General features: G+C 47.1%; 1 protein-coding gene across 1 annotated transcript; it reads left to right on the forward strand.

Moving 5' to 3' along the window:
• Nucleotides 1–3,590: 3,590 nt before the first annotated feature.
• Nucleotides 3,591–19,151, forward strand: SHISA7 (shisa family member 7). Its single transcript, XM_066631328.1, has 5 exons — nt 3,591–4,141; nt 7,272–7,426; nt 12,756–12,821; nt 15,179–15,331; nt 18,532–19,151. The coding sequence occupies exons 1-5, from the start codon at nt 3,591–3,593 to the stop codon at nt 19,149–19,151; spliced, it is 1,545 nt and encodes a 514-aa protein (XP_066487425.1).
• The last annotated feature ends 1,287 nt before the right edge of the window (nt 19,152–20,438 follow it).

The raw sequence follows: 20,438 nt of genomic DNA on the forward strand, positions 1-20,438 counted from the left end.
CCTCAGGATCATCAGGAGATTCTGATGTTGGATGTTGAGAGACCTTGGAAGACTATGACACTAGACTTATCACAAACCTATACTTGTCACAGCACTTTACCACAATCCTGGTAGTGGTAGATGCTCTCATAAAGATGGCCCATTTCATTCAATGCACAGAGACCCCCCCAAAGCATGTGGCACAGCCAATCTTTTCCCTTCCCTTCATATCTTTCAAGTAAGTGGACTTCTCAATCATATCATTTCACATAATTCATGGCCAAATTTTGGAAGGAGTTGTTCTCTGTTCTGGATGTAGGAATTCACCTGCCCTCAGCACACCACCCCAAACAGATTGTCACGAGTAAGTGAACAAATCATGCTCTGGAGCTGCACTGGTGATACAACACCACTTACCAGCAAGACAACTGGGCTGCTCTGCTACCCACTGCAGAATTAGCTTGTTTCAGTACAGTATGTGTTTCCACTAACTATGCCATCTTCTTTGCTAATTATGGGTTCCATCCCCATTACTTCCCAAACCCTTGTCCTCCCACCAGCATGCCTGCTGTGAATAAGTTCATGGAAGAGCTACATGCTGTGCAAAGAGACCTCCAGGAACTTCTGAACCAATGCAAAAAAGCATACGAAGCACTAATAGACAAAAAGTAATGACAACTCCTGAAAATCCTGCAAGTTGGGGGTCTGATGTGGCTCTCTATAAAACATCTGTGAGCTGCTTGTGGCTCATGATGAATGTTAGACTATCAATACTTGGGATCCTTTCTAGTGAGCCTTCCATCTCTGCCTGCCTGATATCTAGAAAATAAATCTGTCTTCCACCACCCACTGCTCATTCTCACTGTCCCAGATAGCAATCCAAACCGCCCCTGAAACCCCCATTTTTAGGGGAGGTAGATGGTGAGGAAGAATTCAAAATACAAGATAACCTAAATGTCCAGATTCATAGAAAGCCATTGCAATACCTAGTAAACTGGAAGGGATAGTGGCCAGAGGAAGAATCACGGCAGACAGCAAACTAGAAGCATTCCCTCTGGTTCATACACTGTTTATATAAGCAGAATCCTAACAAGCCTTGTTCAACCATGTTTCCAGGAGATAGGCTTGAGGGGTGAGGGATGGTATCATGACCACAAGACCAGAACCCCCTTAGACTGAGAAAGAGGTGAAGGCCCCCAGGAGAAGATAGATAGGGAAAGGTGAACTCCCTCAAAATAGGCCCCAGTCTCATCCAGCCCAACTGAACCCCCTGTATCAGCATTTCTCAAACTGTGGGTTGGGACACACTAGGTGGGTCATGAGCCAATTTCAGGTGGGTCCACATTCATTTCAATATTTTATTTTTAATATACTAGACTTGATGCTACCATGGTATGTGACTGCATTTGGGGAAATGTTACAGACCTGTACTTTTAACAAGCTAGTATGTATATTCTTTTAACAATGATAGTAAATGGGATTTACTCCTAGTTAAGTGTGGGTAGGTTTGTAGCCTAGGACTGTTAAAAATGTTCCTGCTTGATGATGTCACTTCTGGTCATGACATCACTTCCAGTGGGTCCTGACAGATTCTCATTCTAAAAAGGTGGGTCCCGGTGCTAAATGTGTGAGAACCACTGCCCTATGTGAACAGAACCCCAGATCCACCACACTCACAGTGGCCAAAGGTGATTGCTCTGTCCATTGCACTTGGCACTTAAAGATTTTGGAAGGAAGGGGCAGAGCCAACTTCCTTGGGTGCCCAATCCTATCCCACACTGGTACTCAGGATGCTGGGCCACCAGTGCTGTATTTTGTGCACCAGCAACAGATCACGCCAACCAGGAGAAGTAAGTAAAGAAAAATTTAACTTACCTGTCTGGTTGCTGCCTGGCCCACTATGGGTCTACTCGAATCTACCGCAGCTCCTTAGCAGGTATATATCTGTAATGCTGCAGGGGGTGTGTCAGGCATGGGACGGGAGTTCCAGATATGGCGGCTGCCAGTGCCACCAAGATCCACCCCTATCCTGGCCCAATCCCTGCCCCAGTCTGCCCCCACTGCCAGCAAAACCACACCTGCTGGCAGTGTGAGGTCCTTGCTGGAGTACCATCAGAATTGTTCAGATCATAGCATCCAGCTATATTCCTTTGTTTCCTCTTGGAGCTCTCCATGGTCCTGACTGGCTACTAGGGAGCCTCAAGGAGCTCAGCCTGCTACCACGCTGGGACAGAACAATTGGTTGTTAAATTATTACATTTGAATGTCTTTCTAGCAATCTTAAAGCCTGGTAAGTGTGTTGGAGAACTTACTTCCCCTCTCCAAATGAGTTTCAGCTCTATCCTCAACTGATTCCGGCACACATCATTCTCAGTGGGTTGGATGTTATCTGATGATGATGATGATGATGATGATGATGATAATACAGGTATTTATATACCGCCTTTCTTGGTCTTTATTCAAGACTTTATTCAAGGCGGTTTACATAGGCAGGCTTATTTAAATTCCCGTAGGGATTTTTACAAATGAAAGAAGGTTCTATCTTTCAAGAACCACAACATTCAGGTGTTTCTCTCTGATCTGGTTTCACATTCTGGCCTCCATCCTCCCACGCTCAGAGCAGATGGAATAACTCGGCTTCAGCTTGTCAGCTGCTTCAAGGTCACACAGTGCCGGTGGCCTTGAACTGGCGACCTTGTGGATGTTATCTTCAGGCAAATGGAGGCTCTACCCTCTAGACCAGACCTCCTGCCCTGATGGAGTTGAGGTTTGGGAGTGTGTCAGCAAGCGCTTTCCTATATCTAAAGGAAATGAATCCCAAGCATGAACCATTGAAATAAATGGGGCTTATGTTAGTCATGCCACAATTGTCTCATTAATTTCAATGGTGCTTAGTGATGACTCTCTTCCTTTGGATCTAGTCTTCTGTAGCTCTGCCTTCCACTCTCCCCAGGGATAGTGTTTTTTTGGGCACAAGCCTATGCGTGTCTACTCAGAAGTAAATCCTGTTGGGCTCAATGAGGTTTCCTCCCAGGAAAGTGTGTATGGTATTGCAGCCTATGTCTGTACATGAAAACGCTGTGCCTGGGGAGAATCTCCCCCTGTCACAAGAAAGGCAAGCACTGTCCCCAGGGAGAATGGGAGTTCCTGGAACCGTGCCACAGAGCAATGCCTCTCCCATTCTCCCTGGGGACAGTGCTTGATAATGTCTGGAAAAGGCTACAGAACCCAGTTCCTGGAATTTGCTGCCAGGAGACATGGTGGTGGACACTAGTTTAGATGACCTTTCATGAAGAAAGAACATCTGTCTGTGGCTGCTGGCACCTCCATGTTTGGAGACAGTATACCTCTGAATAATGCTTGCTGGGGACCAGTGCTGGGGGAGAGGGATGTTGTCTTCCTGCCCTGCTTTTGGGTTTCCTGGAAGCATCTGGATCGCCCCTGCAGGAACAAGGATGGTGGAACCCTGGTCTGATCCAGCAGGGCTCATGTTCTCATGCTCTCTTTCTCCTTACAGCATTTCTTCCTGGATCTCTTTTATAAACTCTTTTTATACCTGGACCACAACGCTGGCAAACTCTGCTTGACCTTCTAGGCTCACCCAACCCACCATGTACCAGTTGCTAACCGTCATGATTTATGCAGCCCTTGAAGCCCTGGCAGGACGTACGGCATTAGCTGTCATTCAGACACCACATCACACAAACCAGTCTTGGGGACTGCCCACCTTCTTGGCCCACCTGAAGCGCTTGACATCCTCAAACACCAGCATCACCATTAGCAACAGGGAAAAGACCCGGGCCTCTGAGACATGCCAGGGCTACTATGACGTCATGGGGCAGTATGACGCTGCGTTCAATTGTACCACCGGGGGTTACCGGTACTGCTGTGGCACTTGCCAGTACCGCTTCTGCTGCGATGACCGAACCAGGAGGCTGGAGCAAGGAAAGTGTCGGGACAGCCCACTGTGGCTCCCCACCACAATCACGAGCACGGCCACCGATGGACCTGATGTGCCCCATGGGAATAAGCAACCTGCCAACAGCACCGTGTATGTCATCTGTGGTGTCATCAGCTTCACCTTAGCTGTGGGAGTTGGGATAAAATTCTTCTTCAGCAAAGCTTCAAGGAGACCCCATGGAAGAGAACTCAATGTACCCAGGTGAGTACCGACTAGAAGGTAACAACTTCCGGATGGCTGACTGTGTGTGTGTGTTGAGCCAAAGCAACAATGAGTCTTTTGGACCTTAAAGAACAACAGATTTATTGTGGCAGAGATTTTAGTGAGCTCGTTTCCACTTCATCAGATGCATGCATCATTTCAGGGTGCAATCCTAACCAACTTTCCAGCATTGACATAGCTATGCCAGTGGGGCATGTGCTACCTCCTGTAGTCGGGGGACGGGGGGGGGGACAGTCATGGAGGCCTCCTCAAGGTAAGGCAATGTTTGTTCCCTTACCTCAGGGTTGCATTGCCCTTACCTCAGTGCTGGAAAGTTGGTTAGGACTGCGGCCTCAGTTGCAGTAACATGTATGGCCATGAAATGCAAAAGGTATAGTTATCACCTATAAGCTGAATCGTTACTGCTGTTGTGAATGGTTGTTTGGTTGTTGTGCTGATCTTGCATACTTTTGAGCTTTACATAGAATTGTTGTGTGCCCTTCTTGGTCATTTGGCATTACTGTTCACCCTGTGTGTGTGTGTGTGTGTGTGTGTGTGTGTGTGTGTGTGTGTGTTCCAACTGAGGATTAACATGCGTGTAATGAAGTAGGTACTACTCCATGAATTTTACAGCACAATACATCTAGTCCATGAATTTTACAGCACAATTACATCCGTTAGTCTCTGCTGTACCTCAAGACAGTTTCTTGTTCTGAATGAAGGCGGAGGCAGCATTTTGTTCCTCAGTCATCTGATGCAAACCTGGTGGTTTCTTAGTTGACAGCAAGGGTCAGAGCTGGATAGGTTTCATCTGTTTTCCCCTCAGAGAAGAATGCTCGCGCTGCAGGGGGACTGTGCATTCTGCTGGCGGAAGTGAGAGGATGCTGGTGGAAGTGATGTTCCACTGCTGAGCACAAAGAGGCCGCCAGCACAATGGTTGGTGGCAGTGTGTGCAGGCTGGCACAGAAGCCACCATCTGCCAGTGAGTTGGCAGTAGGGGTGGGCAGTGGGTGGAACAGGACAGGAAGAGAGAGGAATGGAGGAAGTGTTGGGGTGAGGAGGGCAAGAGGTGCTGGGGGCTCGAGGGGGCGGTTACCCACAGCTCTCCTGTGTGCCTGTATTCTGTGCTTTCTCTCAGCAAAATGGCTGGCAGCAAGCTGAGGAGACCCACTGGGGAAGTGGAGGCTTTCCCCTAGGGTAAGGGAACAAAAGTTTCCTTAGTTTGCAGAGACCTCAGTGACTGCCACTCCCCACTGTAAGATGTAGTGCACTCTCAATTTTGATGGGATAGGGCTATAAATCAGGGTGATTCCAGACTGGAATTTAGGGCATCCATGTTATCGCCTCCTTCTTCTGGTCTGCTAAATTCAGATGCAGTGAAGCATGTATTCCTGGCTGAATTTTGATTTGCAAGGACTGACGTTGGGAGCTTAATTGGGGGGAAGAAGAATAGTGAAGGAAGTGAAAACGGGATGATTTCTGAAAAGCTGGAATGAACGGAAACTGGTAGCCCTCTTTGCTAATCCTCAGTATGTGGAAGGGGATACATTCTGCACATACCCAGATGCCCTCTTTTAATGATCTCTTATATTCTACAGTAGTGGTTTGTCAGACTGCATTCCAGAGTACTTGGAGGTTCCTAAAACGTTATTCAATGAAAAGATGGATAATGGCAGACAGGCAGAGCGTCCCTGACAGAGAGCATGTGCACCACAGGCAATCTTCTCCTGCAATGTGCGGATGCATAGGAATATTGGATGTGTTCTCGGTTATCCTAACCTGAGCCCAAATGTTTGTGTACTGTAGCTGTAGAAAGTTCTGAGCCTGACTCTGCATGGGTACAGATCCTGCACAGAGACTTACAGCCCAATCCTGAGCTGCCCAGGGTGTGGAGCTGCAGCGGCAGTGAAAATGGCTGCCGCTGCATCCTGCACCGTCTGGGCAGCTGCCGCTGGCTCCTTGGGAGAAGGAGACTTTCGTCCCCTTCTCCTGGGTAAATGGAGTAGCCCTGCAATGAATCAAGTGCCTCAGTGTTGGGCGGTGAACCCAGTGTGGAGGCTATGGATCCAGTGGAGCTTTGCTCCACTGGTCCCGCTTCCCTCCCTCCCTCCTTCCCACAGAACAACACCTCCCCACACTCCGCCTGCCTCCCCCCTCACTGTAGTGCCTCCTCCCCACCTCCCCCCACACCCTCGCTTACCTCTCTGCTGCTTGGCAGTCTGTACAACCGCCAAATGGCAGAGCTCCGGTGGCCACCTGGCAGTAGCCTGGCGCTGGCCCGGCGCTAGGGCCCACAAACGTGCCTTACAGCACGTTTGTGACATTGCACGCTGGTGATAAGCCAGCATGCCCTGTTCTGGAATGGACCCCTAGTCTGCAGAGGGACCATCAAGAAGAGTGGTAGTCTGCTCTGGCAATCTCTTATGCTACAATTGATGATGGTAAGGCTTGGCCCTTAGTGTGCGTCCTTGAAAATGTCCTAGAATCCTCTGCAGTGCACAGGGCTTCCATAGCAGGGGTGGAAGAAAGTATGAAATGGGGAGGAAGAGTATGAAAACAACTGACGACTTGATCATGACAATTTCTGAAACTGCTGATTCATACCAGCAATGGCTCAGTCCCCAAAACTGTTTTCCATACTAAAGCAGGGTCCTCAAGAACAGGCAGAAGAGTTTTCACACAGCACCACTATTCTAAACCAGTGGTTCCCAAACTTTTTAGTGCTTTTAAATGATAGCCTTTTGAGACCCACCTAAGACCAGATGATGTCATTAAGCAGGAAGTGACATAATTTACCTGATCATTACCAGAAATAAGCACTTTGTTCTCACTCCACAAGCACTCATTAACTAACTGCAGATAACAGCCTGGGCTTTGTCTGAGCCAGGCTAGCAAGCACAGTTGCCAACTGATCAGAGGGAAAACAATATATCCAGACTTTTTCATGACCCACCAGAAATTGGCTTGCGACCCTCTGGTGGGTCCCAACCTACAGTTTGGAAACCACTGCTCTAAACCATTTCCCATAATGATGGCTAGTTAAATGCATGTTCTGGATGCTTCAACCTGACAACCCTTGCATGCAGTCCTCGGTATCTTTCTGCTGACATCCAACTTTTTTTCTGACCAGGGCTCTGGTGGACATTCTCAGGCATCAAGCAGGATCTAGCTCATGCACCGAACGCAACAACAGTCTCGTCATTAACTCAAACTTCCAAGACAATGGTTCAGCCAGGCCCCCAAAGAACCTGTACAACACAGTGAAACCTTCCAAGAGCAGCCACGGTATGTACAGTGGGGAGAAAGGCAACCATGCAAATGGAGAGGAGCTGGCATGGCCAGTCCCTGACTGAGCCACTGTGCCTGTGCCTTCATAGCAGCTTGATCTGTATATATTAGAAAGGTAATAATGTTTATTTCTGTCCTCTGGAAAATGTCACTTGCCAATTTCTGTAGATTCAGTAGATCTATTTATTATTTAGTTATTAATTTGATTTTTCCCTGCCTTTCTCTCAGAAGGGCACTCAAGGTAGCAGTCAAGAATTTCTGTAGATTCTGTAGGATTGTGCACAAGAGCAGGCCAACCAGTGTTTTTTTCTGGTAAGTTGGCAACCATAAATGGAACATGGGATTCAACAAGGAGTCTGCACTAAATGGAACAAGGCTAAATGGACCTCATGAGGAGGTGATTTGCAATGAAGAGTGATAGAGGTTAGCTCCCCACATCCCATTCCATGACAGCCTTCTGTGGCAGCCATTCACAGCAAGCCCAGCGCAAGTGGTCTCTCCAGAGGAGAATGCTTTCTGTCCCATTTTTTTCTCCCTAATCTTTTTCCTTCCCTCAATCTAGTTATTTTTTTTTTGTAGCGATATATATCCCTTACTCCTGCACTTTGAAGTTTGTGGCTCTCTCTCTATTAAAAAATCAGCAGCAAGAATTAAGCTGCAAAGCTTTTGGGGAAACAGCCTGTTTGCCATGACAACCGGTTCTAGCTGTCTGGCTGTCTTTGTGTTGACTTGAACATTAATATTAGGGTTGTGGGGGGAGGGCCTCATTCATGAACTCTTTCCCTTCCAGAAAAGCCTCTTGAGTGCTGGGTTATGCAGTTCCCCTGCTTCCCACTAAACTTTCCCTTCCTCCTATTCCTTCCAGGTGACCAGGCATACTTGCCACTATCTTGTTCTTTCTTCTTATTCACCTGGTTCAGTCACTATTTTATTATAGTGGTATTCATGGTAAAAAAAAAAAAATGATAGGTAGGGGGATGCAGGAACCTGAAACAAGGCAGTTTTAGTTAACAGTGGAATTTGCTGAACAGGCCAGGTGACTATGAAAGATTTTTGAACATGGAGAAGATTGTTGGATAGTCTACTAAGCGTTGTAAAACAGTGCACCCTGCTTTAATACTACTTACAGCCGAAAAGCCATGCTTTGGCTGTGCTAAAGAGCTCTGTTGTGGAAGCAACCAGAGTCCCATTGCACACGGTCCCATTTTCACCATTCTGGCAACTTGCCTTGTTGGGAAACTGAACATATCAAATAGGATTATCCAACGGCTTGACCAGGCTGTATTCATTTTCCTCTGGGTACCATCCATTTATTTCTTTTCTAAGTACTGATTTATCCCCCACTCAACCACATACCCTCCATGAAACGTTCTGGAACAATCTCCTCCATGAAAAGACTAACTTGATCTCTTGTATTCAGCAGATTAAGGGCGCAATCATCTCCTGCTCTGGAACAGGCAAGCCAGGAGGCTTGCACAGTATTCAGCGCAGGATTGTGGCCAGAAGCAGCTTAGCCAGAGGCAAGGAGAAGCTTTTCCCCTTACCCATGGATAAGGACTGCTGGCCCTTATGGGTCTCCTCGGACTTGCGCCACCTCTGGAGGTGGCGCAAGTCCGAGGAGAGCGGAGCAGCTTGAAGCCGCTCTGTTCCCCCCGGGAATGGGGGTTGGGATCCAGCATAACTGCCGGATCCCAGCCCCATCTCCCTGCCCACCCAGCCCCAGGGCCACCCACCGCCTGCCATCTCCCTGCCCAGGAATACCTTCCTCCCACCTCCTCCCCGCCTCCCCCACACCTACCTTTTACTCTTGCGTCGGCCCAGCCAGGCTGACAGAAGACTCGGTGGGGAAACTGCCATGGAGGCTGGATTCAGCCTCTGTGTGTCAACACATCTCGTTGTGCCGACACAGCAGTTCCAAATTCTGCCATTCACCCTTTCCTTTATTCTGTGTGCATGTACCAGTCTGTTCCAAAGTGCACCCCCCCCCATCACCCAGCCACTTCTAAAATGCCTGGGAAGATTCTGGAAGCAGAATCTTTGCACTCCTTGCAGAGATTATCAGAGATGGGATCATTCCCCATCCAGATCGTTTAGAAGAAATGGTGGGGAAGGAAGCAGCAGGTGCATCAGCAGCTTTTCCTCAACTGTAAGAGCAGTTGAGAAAACGGAATTTCTTACCTGATAATTCCAGTTCTTGGAAGAGGAAGGTGGTATTCCGAGTCCCTTTGGGATTAGCCCCTCCCACTGCCAGGAGGCAGGGTCAATGAAATTGTAGCCTGGGGAGGGCTTCTCACATGCCCCAGACCTGCCTATACAAGACAAGGCCACATATGCTGCACTCCTCAGTCCAGCAAAGTTTTAAGAATTTCTAAAGGTGTTTTTTTCCTTTTCTTTTACTTCTCATCTTTGCTCCCCATAGTATCCTCTGTTTCTTCTTATATTTTCCGTTCATTTCTGACTTTTCTATTATCTTTTCTATTTATCTCCTTTTCCCCTTCTGTCATAAGAACATAAGAACATAAGAACAGCCCCACTGGATCAGGCCATAGGCCCATCTAGTCCAGCTTCCTGTATCTCACAGCGGCCCACCAAATGCCCCAGGGAGCACACCAGATCACAAGAGACCTCATCCTGGTGCCCTCCCCTACATCTGGCATTCTGACTTAACCCATTTCTAAAATCAGGAGGTTGCGCATACACATCATGGCTTGTACCCCATAATGGATTTTTCCTCCAGAAACTCATCCAATCCCCTTTTAAAGGCGTCTAGGCTAGACGCCATCACCACATCCTGTGGCAAGGAGTTCCACAGACCGACCACACGCTGAGTAAAGAAATATTTTCTTTTGTCTGTCCTAACCCGCCCAACACTCAATTTTAGTGGATGTCCCCTGGTTCTGGTATTATGTGAGAGTGTAAAGAGCATCTCCCTATCCACTCTGTCCATTCCCTGCATAATTTTGTATGTCTCAATCATGTCCCCCCTCAAGCGTCTCTTTTCTAGGCTGAAGAGGCCCAAACGCTGTAGCCTTTCCTCATAAGGTAGGTAGGGCTTGGGCCTGTAGCATAGCTAGAGAGGGTGCAAAGCACAAAGTTTTGCAGGGAGACACACTGCAGCATGCAAACAACCCCCCCCCCCCTTCAGAGCCATTCTGGCCATTCCCACTGCCCAGAATGGCTTTGAAGTGGAGTGGGAGGGGCTGCTTGCATACTATGGTGAGGCTCCCTACAAAACTTTGCACCCCTCTCTTTACGCCACTGGCTTGGGCTCCTCAAAAGAAAGGTTTGAGATCAGCCACAGCCCAGCTAAGTTGCCTCAGACAGCAGCAGGCTGATTTTTGGGGGGTGCTAATGTGTTAAGAGGGCTTTCTGATCAGAAGATCACAGCAGTGATTAGTTGGGCAGAGCAGCTGAGCTGGCAACAAACCAAGGGAGGCGGGTGCAGGTTTCAGGGCATCCCTCTGCAGGTTTTCCATCTCCCTTCACAAAGCTGCTGCTTCACCTGGCTTTGTGGGTGGGCCTCCCAAGATGATGAAAGCATAGACATGACTTCTCACTTTGTTGCCATTTTGTAATGTCTGATCTCGGAAGTTAAGCAGGGTCAGGCCTGGTTAGTACTTGGATGGGAGACCGCCTGGGAATACCAGGTACTATAGGCTTATACCATAGTCTTTCGAGACTGAAGGTTGCCAACCAAGATGGTGCGTTGCCAATTTTTCAACCGGCCCATAACAACAGCTTGAACTGCAGATATTAACAGAAGTCTCTCCGTGCCCTGAAAAGCTTCACCTGCTGATTTCTGAAAGTCAGGCAGCCGTTAAAGCTAAAAAGCCCTTGCCAGTTTGCTTTCCCAGTCTCTTGACAATCCTCAGGATGACATTTGCAGTATTTTCCAAAAGTCAGGCCTCACCATTTTTGTGTTTGGAGTCTAGAATGTTCGACTCAGGAAGTCAAAGCTCTAAAGAGGCTTATGCTCCACCATTTGCCTTACTCAGGGAGCATGCTCAAGGGTGAGAGTGACCCCACTGGCTATCAGCAGAAGACCCTTAACCCAATTCTGACCAGCTCACAGGTGTACATATTTGATCCTGTTGTATATATGCAGTTGAACAGAAGTGGCTTAAACCTGAACGGAGACCACTGTTACCTGTTGTAGCCTTTCAGAGAGGTTTGGGTCCCAGGGAGATAGCAGCAGCAACTGGCTGGGTGAACTCCCCTTTCCTTACCTTAGCTGCAGGTGTAACAGTGAATGTGAACAAAAATTAAAAACCACATTGACCATCACACGCACTGCCGAAGAAAAGGGAGAAGTCCCCCTGGAGGTCACTTTGCCAAGATTCACCTTAAACCTGGAACCAACCCTGCTATTAGCCCCCAAAGGTGTTCTTCTGAGCCCACTGTAGTCCCTTGCTTAATGCAGAGGGAGATTACATCGTATTTCTCTCTGGCTATGAAGCAGGCAGGAGTTACACTGCCTGATGTTACAGTTGACATCCTGGCATCAACTTATCTTTTGACTGAATAGAGTGAGGCCTAGTGCCTGCTTGACATAAGAACATAAGAACAGCCCCACTGGATCAGGCCATAGGCCCATCTAGTCCAGCTTCCTGTATCTCACAGCGGCCTACCAAATGCCCCAGGGAGCACACAAGACAACAAGAGACCTGCAAGGCCTCCTGGGAATTGTAGTTTAAGAACATAAGAACAGCCCCACTGGATCAGGCTATAGGCCCATCTAGTCCAGCTTCCTGTATCTCACAGCGGCCCACCAAATGCCCCAGGGAGCACACCAGATCACAAGAGACCTCATCCTGGTGCCCTCCCTTGCATCTGGCATTCTGACATAACCCATTTCTAAAATCAGGAGGTTGCGCATACACATCATGGCTTGTACCCCGTAATGGATTTTTCCTCCAGAAACTTGTCCAATCCCCTTTTAAAGGCGTCTAGGCTAGACGCCAGCACCACATCCTGTGGCAAGGAGTTCCACAGACCGACCACACGCTGAGTAAAGAAATATTTTCTTTTGTCTGTCCTAACCCGCCCAACACTCAATTTTAGTGGATGTCCCCTGGTTCTGGTATTATGTGAGAGTGTAAAGAGCATCTCCCTATCCACTCTGTCCATCCCCTGCATAATTTTGTATGTCTCAATCATGTCCCCCCTCAGGCGTCTCTTTTCTAGGCTGAAGAGGCCCAAACGCCTAGCCTTTCCTCATAAGGAAGGTGCCCCAGCCCCTAATCATGGGGTTGACAATGATGAGGATGCCTCCCCTTAACAGAGAACATCTCTCTCCCCTTACCTTCTCTCTCCTTTTGCCTTGCAGATAACATGCATCACAATTACATCCATTTGAACGTCAACAGCCCCAAGCACCACACAGCCACTTTGGGTAAGTGTCAGCAGCTGTTTTTCTTTAGGTGGTAAGTGACAGGTTTTTGTTTTTTTTAAGATTCAAGAACAGCAGTATAAAATCTGGAGCAGCAAACAGGCAACAAGTGGTGTGAGCAGGGCACTTTAGAAGTTAGGTTGTTTATTGTGATGTAAACTTTTGAGGGGAAAGGACTATCTCAGTCAGAGCATGGAGCATAGGCAGCTCTACATTTTTCATTGCAACTATGGGCCCAATCCTATCCAACTTTCCAGCACTGGTGCAGCCGCAATGCAGCCCTGAGGTAAGGGAACAAATGTTCCCATACCTTGAGGAGGCCCCGTGACTGCCTCCTCACCACAGGATGCAGTGCATGCCCCATTGGCACAACTGCACCAGGATTGGAAAACCGGATAGGATTGGACCCTATGTCTGCTCTATTTACTGTACTTCCTGCAGAAGGCACATGAAATGTTGGTTGGGAGTTTTGTGATTCGAAGTCCTGATGTCTTTTTCTGAGTCATCGTCGTCCGTCCCCCCCATGTATTGGGGCCAGGTGCACAGGAGGGGGACTTAAACTTTTGCCTCCACAGTGATTTCTTAATCTTGCTCCAGTTGCTATTAGCTGTGAAGGGAAAAACTTGCAGGCCTCCATGATTAATAGCTGCCCTGAGGTTGGACTCATTCCCCCCTCCCTTGTTATGACTCCAATACAGAACACCCACACATGTTTATGATTAGTTTTTGAAAAAAGAAAAAAAAAATCATGGAATTTTCACTTCACATCTAGACTGGGTCTAAAGGATACATTTACCTTGCGGCATGCAGATATTTCATGGGATATTGGGGTTTGTTTCGTTCCATTACCATGGAGGTTTCCTCCTTGTTCCATCTCAGATATCTACCTCAGTTTCTTTGTGACTCACTCCTATGTAAAAATAACTATGTGGCATTCACATCAAATAGACTGGGTCCTAGTTTGGCTCTCGTAGCAAGCACCATCTGAGAAGAGGCATCCCCTCTTGCATGATGGAAAGGGAATGCCTCTTCCCAGGTGGTGCAGTTTTTATAAGTACTTGCATTGAACAAACAATTAGATTTAAAAATCTGCTCCTCAGTTGATTGGCAGCGTTTTTTTAGTCAAAGCGTTTTTAACCAATTCTTCTAACCAATTACAGTAATTGATTAAACACTGCAGACGAGTTTCAAGATGCATTTACAGTATGCTACATAAATGATCATACAGCGCAATCCTATCTTGCGCTGGAACAGGCAGGCCAGGAGTGCAAGATTTGAGCCAGAGGTGGCTCAGCTGGAGGCAAGGGGAAACGCTTCTCCTTACCCCTGGGTAAGCCACCACAGCCCCAATGGGTCTCCTCGGACTTGTGGCACAAGTCAGAGGAGAACAGAGTGGCTTCAAGCTGCTTAGGGAACAGGCATAATTGGGCACAATAGCTGGGTTCCAGCCCTGCCTCCCGCTCCCGCCTGCCCCTCCAGTCCACCTGCCCCTCCACCCAGTGGAGGGTGGGATCACCCTCCACCCACTCTCCCCCCGCCCTGGAACACCTCCCTTCCGCCTTCTCCCTCCGCTCCCCAGACCCTTGTGTTGGCCAAGCTCAGCTGATGCAACCCTCCCTCCCGTGCCGACTCCTGAGGAGGCACAAACGTGCTTTACAGCATACTTGCGACCCTCCTGGGCTTTCATAAGGAACTTTGAGAGGTAGGAAACACATTCAGTAAGTCATATTGATCCTTCTTGATTCAGGATCAAGTGAACTTGCACTGGCCTAGGGTGCAGTTAGGATTGCGCCCTTAGTCCTACTTCACATGTCTGCTGCAGAAAGCACATTTGCTGCCTAAAGTGCAGAGCTGCCCTTGCAGATATTCAGGAGTTAAAATTATGGTTGCTAAATTAAGATGCTCATCTTTTGAAGTCTGTATATGGACCAGCTCTTCTGATAAACTGCAGGGCAGTAGAAGAGACATTCAGTAAGAAGTCAGTAAACCATTCTGGATTCTGTGTAATTGTCAAGGTCACCTGATCCTGAATCAAGAAGGATCAATATGACTTACTGAATGTGTTTCCTACTTCTCAGAGATTAGCATTACAGTTGCTGAGAAAACAGCATGCAGCGGTGGCTCCAGCTAAGAGAGGGCCATAGGACCTACTGCAGTTGGTTCCTAGGGAGATAGTCAGAAGTGAAGATCATTTAATGTCTTTCCAAATGAAAAGTGCAATTCTTGGTACTCGCTTTGCCTTTCAAGGCAGTTGATTCAGTCCCATATTGGCCTTCTCAGTAAAAGCCAAAAAGCTCTGGAAGCTACTTTTGAAGAATCATTCTAACAAACACGTTTTCTCTCCTTCTCTGTCCTCAAAGACTGGCATATGAACCATACCCCCAGCCACTCCTCCACCAAGTACAATACCCTCAGCTGCTCTCGTTCCTTCCACAATCTCTCCCATCTGCCTCCATCCTATGAGACAGCGACCAAGTCGGAGCTCAATCGCTATTCTTCACTCAAGCGCTTGGGTAAGTTGGAAAATATAGAGGTGTTCATTTCTAGGGAGCACCAGATCTACCCTGAGACTATTAACAGAGGCTGGCAGTTCCTAGTCATTTATACAATATACCTCTACCTTTATATACAGTTATTTTAATATCCCACATTTCTTACTTTTGTCTATGTATTTGAAATATTTAGACCAACCAAACTTCTCAAGGCAGCTTACAACATAGTCAAAATACCATACAATAAAACAGGCAATTGGGATGTTAGATTTTTGGTATGACTTCCTCACTCAAGCTGCCGACTACTGTATGTCACCTTTAGTTTAGTGGCAGACACAAGGGGTGGGGGTGGGCGAGGCCCAGAAGGTGTTTACAAGCATCCTCCAGTCCCCAGATGTTCCAACAGCCACTCTGCTGTTGAATCTCTGGGCTGTGGCAGATCTCAGAGGAAATGACTCAAGTCTAGAAATGGTCACCAAAGCAGCCAGATGCTGGAGTCACACGTAGGATGGAAGTGCTCACTCGAGCTAGTGCTGAGTGAACCTCTGCTCTCTTGGGCGATTTATGTTGACAAGCTGGTCATTATTAATACAGAAGAAATAGAAGAGGGACATTGATATGCAAATGCATTTTGACCAGCAAATTCATGGAAGGCCAAAGAAGACATGATGGTACATGTGTATTTTATTCATGTATCTGACCTACTTGCATGTAAAGCAGGGTGTAAATGGAGAGGTGGAGGACTCTTTTTGCACACGAAATAGAGTGTGCACAGGTGAGGGGAGGCACACCTTGCTCCTCTCCTACTATATCTTGCTACAGACAATAATTTCTTCAGGCAGTCTTCTCTGATCACCAGTGCACTCTGTTTCATATAAAAAATAGACTACCACCCAGCCGTGTATATGAATGGAACAGACACATGAATAAATATACCCAGATGTCCTGTAATGTTTTGCTTGATCCCGAAGCAAGTTCCACTTTAAGCTTTCTGCATAAAAATGTCCGTTGTGTTGCTCACTCCATATCCGTTCCTTCATTATGTGACAGTGTGTTGACTGCATCTGTCACCAGATTACAGAAATCTTAGTTGATTAATCCATGAATTTCAGCTTGCTTCTGCATTAGGATCCTTCAGCTGCTGCTGAGGCATCACTCCTCCGCTGTCAACTCTTAAGCGGAGTTAAAAATGTGGTCCTACCCAGCACTTGATTGAATGCGATCTGAGCATTATTTGGCAATGTCCCATTTGATTCAATGGGACTCATTTCCTCCTAAAAAAAAAAGGGCCTTTTCAGATAGGCTGCTTGCAGGGCTAGCCAATCCCTGCTTTTCTGCTCATGTTCACATGTGGAGCTGCAACTTTTCTTCCACACTGAAACAGATTTCAACTTGAATGGCGAGCAAAGAGTGGGTCTGGCCTAATGGAACTGCCCCCATTCCAAAATACAGAATTTGGTCAGGACTGAAGGGTGGGGAAAGGACAGAAAGGAAAGTCACTGTCATCTCAGAATGATCAGTGGTTAATCCTAGCAATCATCCATTGAAGAAGGAGAAGACTCTATGAAGGACTTAGCCAAGTGCAGAGGTAAAACATTTTCAGGTAGGTTTGCTCAATCCAAACCCTCCTTGCTCTCTCTCTTGCCCACCTCATCCCCCCCCCCCACTTGCCAAGTGAGGAAGGGCTTCATCAGGGCTGTCAATGAACTATAGCAGCGGTCTCCAAACCCCGGCCCGGGGGCCAGATGCGACAAGCCTCTATCCGGTCCACAGCCAGCCTCTTTTCCCCTGAAAACTCAACTGTACATGACCAGAACTGTGCTCTGGTTGTGTCTGGAGGGTATTCTGAGGGCCAGAGAGGTTGAATGAATGAGCCCATTCATTCGTTTATTCACTTATCTAAGGTCCACCTCTAATTTATTTATTTAAATTTTATATGTAAATTTTTTTTCTGGCCCTCAACATCACGTCAGATATTTGATGTGGGCTTCTGGCCAAAAAGTTTGGAGATCCCTGGACGATAGGGTCTGGAGCTGCTTTTTACCACACAGAAATCAACTTTGCATGCTAAGTCCTATGCATGTTTAATCAGAAGTAAGTTTCACTGTGTTCAGCGGATTTACTTCCAAGTTAGTAGGTATAGGATCAGAGTCTTCATGAATCACTTCCTGTTCCCTGGCAGCGGGCTGTTCAATTACGTGCTCGTTTTAAAAAAAAAATTATCGTCTTAATTATGCAACTATGCAATTACAATAAAATAAAATGAACAAGTAATTAAAGAGCCCACCACCAGGGAACAGGAAATGCCTTGTTAAAGACGTGATTTCGGTAATGCCTTGCCTGCAGCTGACGCCATTATAGAATATAACAAGTGTGTGAAGGGGGAGTTACACACTTCTTGCTGGTCTAGATTCCCTCCCCTTCACCTGAAATCCAACAAGAGAGAACAAACAATTTGGGAGACTGCAAAGAGGAACTGACAGCCCAATCCTATTCATACTTTCCTGGGAGTAAGCCCCATTGACGCTAATGGGACTTACTTCTGAGCAGACATGCATAGGATTGGGCTCTGAGCTAGTAAAGAGCCTCTCCTGTTAGGAAATGGGAAATTGCTAATTAATACCATTCAATAATGCCATGTCTGGAAAGAACACAACTAATGGTACCCTGACAAACCTCCACTACACTTTCCTGGACAGGCTTGGCTCTGCAATAGTGTTCTTAAATTAAAGAAATCACCACATCAAGTCTGGGGGGCGGGGGGGGGGGGAAACAAACAAGGACAATACAGAAAGCAAAGGAATGCAATCAATTAATAGATTTGCATAAATTGTATACTAGTAAAAATAATAAATCTGTATACTGGTAAAAAAAAACTGGTTGTCTTCTGAAGCTAAAGCTTTTTGCTTTTAGATGAGGCATGTATGTGTCATAGCAGATATAATCTTGGAGACCTATCAGTAGGTGCCTCATAGTGCACCTATTATACAATCTTGGTCAATTTCTGAAGATAGTAGGTCTACAATTTCCTGTGTGAGAGAAAAGGGGGAAATGCCTCTTTGAAAAAAGCTCTTGCCATTTGCAAGTTTTCAGAGTACAATCCATTAAAGCTTCCAGCCCTCCGTTTCCCTAAAATTTCCTTCTCTCCCCCCTTCTCCCCACATCCTCCAGCCTCCCTCGCCATCATTTAGTGACATCTTGCTTTTTCACGTGTCTCCCAGCAGCTGAGAAAGACTTGGATGAATTCTATGCCAAGCGACGCCATCTTGCTGAACTGACCCGGGGGACCCTGCCCTTGCATGCCATGAAGATGAACTACGATAGAGATGCCTACTCTGAGAAGTCACACAACCCACGACGCGTCATGTCCCAGGAACACATCCTTTCAGACGGTGGTGGAGGAGGGGGAAGCTACCGCCCGTCGCACTACGACTACACTATTCCGCGAGATCGTGTCATCTCTCACGAGCGACTCCTCTCCCGTGAAAACTTACATTCTCAGGAGCGCCTGCTCTCACCGGAGCGTCTCCATCAGCGCACAGGTCCCTTTCAGGAAATGCATCTGGGCCATCAGAAGGCCCTCTCTCAGACCAACGTCTGTGCCAGCAGTACCCCCATGCTTGATCACCATCAGGCGATGATGAAGAACTCTCACCCCACCTCCAACAACTCCCCCAAGGCTTCTGCTCCTTGGGAGCCCAGTACTAGCCAGGCTGCTGCCACCCGGCGCCAGGGCTTTGCATCTAAACGGCAAAGCACCATTGATCAAGTTCAGTTCATCCCTGCGCATCACCCAACTCAACACCTCCCTACTGGCAGCAAGAATGAGGTCACTGTTTGAAATGCCCCATTCCTCAACTCAGGTTGATTCAACTTTCCAAGGCCATATTTCTCTACCCCTTTCTGCTCCACTCTACCCTTTCTTTGGTGCTCACCATTTTTTCTTGGGGCTCCTTTTTATTTTATTGTTTTTAGCCCTATGGCCTCCATCTTGGTTAATGTCAAGTCCTAGCCTGGTCTTTGATAACGTTGCCATCATGGTCTTCAGTGGCTTTTGATGATGTCCATCTGACCCGGCAGGTCTTGACAATCTTGGATGACTGTGTTAGCTGTCGGTGTTCGATGACATCAGTGCTGTGGTTCATGCTGAGGTGCGATGATGTCATGGCATGCATGGTATCTCATAGGGCACCTATTATTATAATCTTGGCCAATTTTTGAAGATGTCAAAACTAGTAGGTCTGCAAGTATTTGATGCTGCTGCTATCTCTTTCCATGCCTGTTGACATCACTGCTATCAAGATCTGATGACATAGAGGCTAAACTGATTGTTAGTGACCAGCCTGTGGATCCTACAGGGCATCAATAATGTAGCCTTGGTGATAGTTTTGGATAATGCCACAACTGCCAGGCCTCACCAGTCTTTGATAATGATACTAATGTTGCCAGTCAACATTTGATGGCATTGTTGCTATGGGCCTTGTCTCAGACTTTTTGAAGACTGATGACAACACCTGTGAATTTATTAAGAGGTTGGCATCCTCTGTCTGTGATACTATAAGCGCTGTGAGCATTGTCAACCCATGTGGATGCTCCATTGACCAACTGGCACCATCGGCACCATCAATGGTGTCAACACTGTGGACTCTGTCAGCTGCAGGTGATATAAGCGCTGTGGGTCTTGATTGACCCTTGATGCCCTCACCATCAACATTTGATGGTGTCAACACTGTGGACCTTGATGACATCAACATTGTGTGACTTGTCAATTGTAGATGATGTCAAAGGAGAGGTGATTGTGATACAACCCTACAGACCATCACATGGACTTATGACATCAGTTCTGTAGGTATTATCAATATTTAACGATGTTGGGGCAAATCAGTGAAGTGGATACTTGAAAAGGCAATGTCAGTATTTGATGATAGTACTGCCAATCTTGATGATTAAGAATGATGTCAAGATTCCTGTGCCTGTCAACCATTGATTATGTCAGCACAATGGACTCAGCCAATAGCTACAGATGTCAATGTAGCCAGGCTTGGCAATGATGCTGACTTCTGGTGACTTCATCACTGTGGGCCTCATCCAGCATTGTTGACATCACTGACTGCTTTGAGCTCATCCA

Source organism: Tiliqua scincoides, chromosome 5, assembly GCF_035046505.1.
Source record: "Tiliqua scincoides isolate rTilSci1 chromosome 5, rTilSci1.hap2, whole genome shotgun sequence".
Taxonomy (NCBI): domain Eukaryota; kingdom Metazoa; phylum Chordata; class Lepidosauria; order Squamata; family Scincidae; genus Tiliqua; species Tiliqua scincoides.

What these genes read in the sequence shown, in the direction of transcription:
- SHISA7 (XM_066631328.1), top strand. Translation starts at nt 3,591, where the DNA reads ATGTACCAGTTGCTAACCGTCATGATTTATGCAGCCCTTGAAGCCCTG. An exon ending in ACCTTCCAAGAGCAGCCACG is followed by an intron (nt 7,427 to 12,755) that starts GTATGTACAGTG and finishes TTTGCCTTGCAG; the next exon opens with ATAACATGCATCACAATTAC. An exon ending in TTCTTCACTCAAGCGCTTGG is followed by an intron (nt 15,332 to 18,531) that starts GTAAGTTGGAAA and finishes CGTGTCTCCCAG; the next exon opens with CAGCTGAGAAAGACTTGGAT.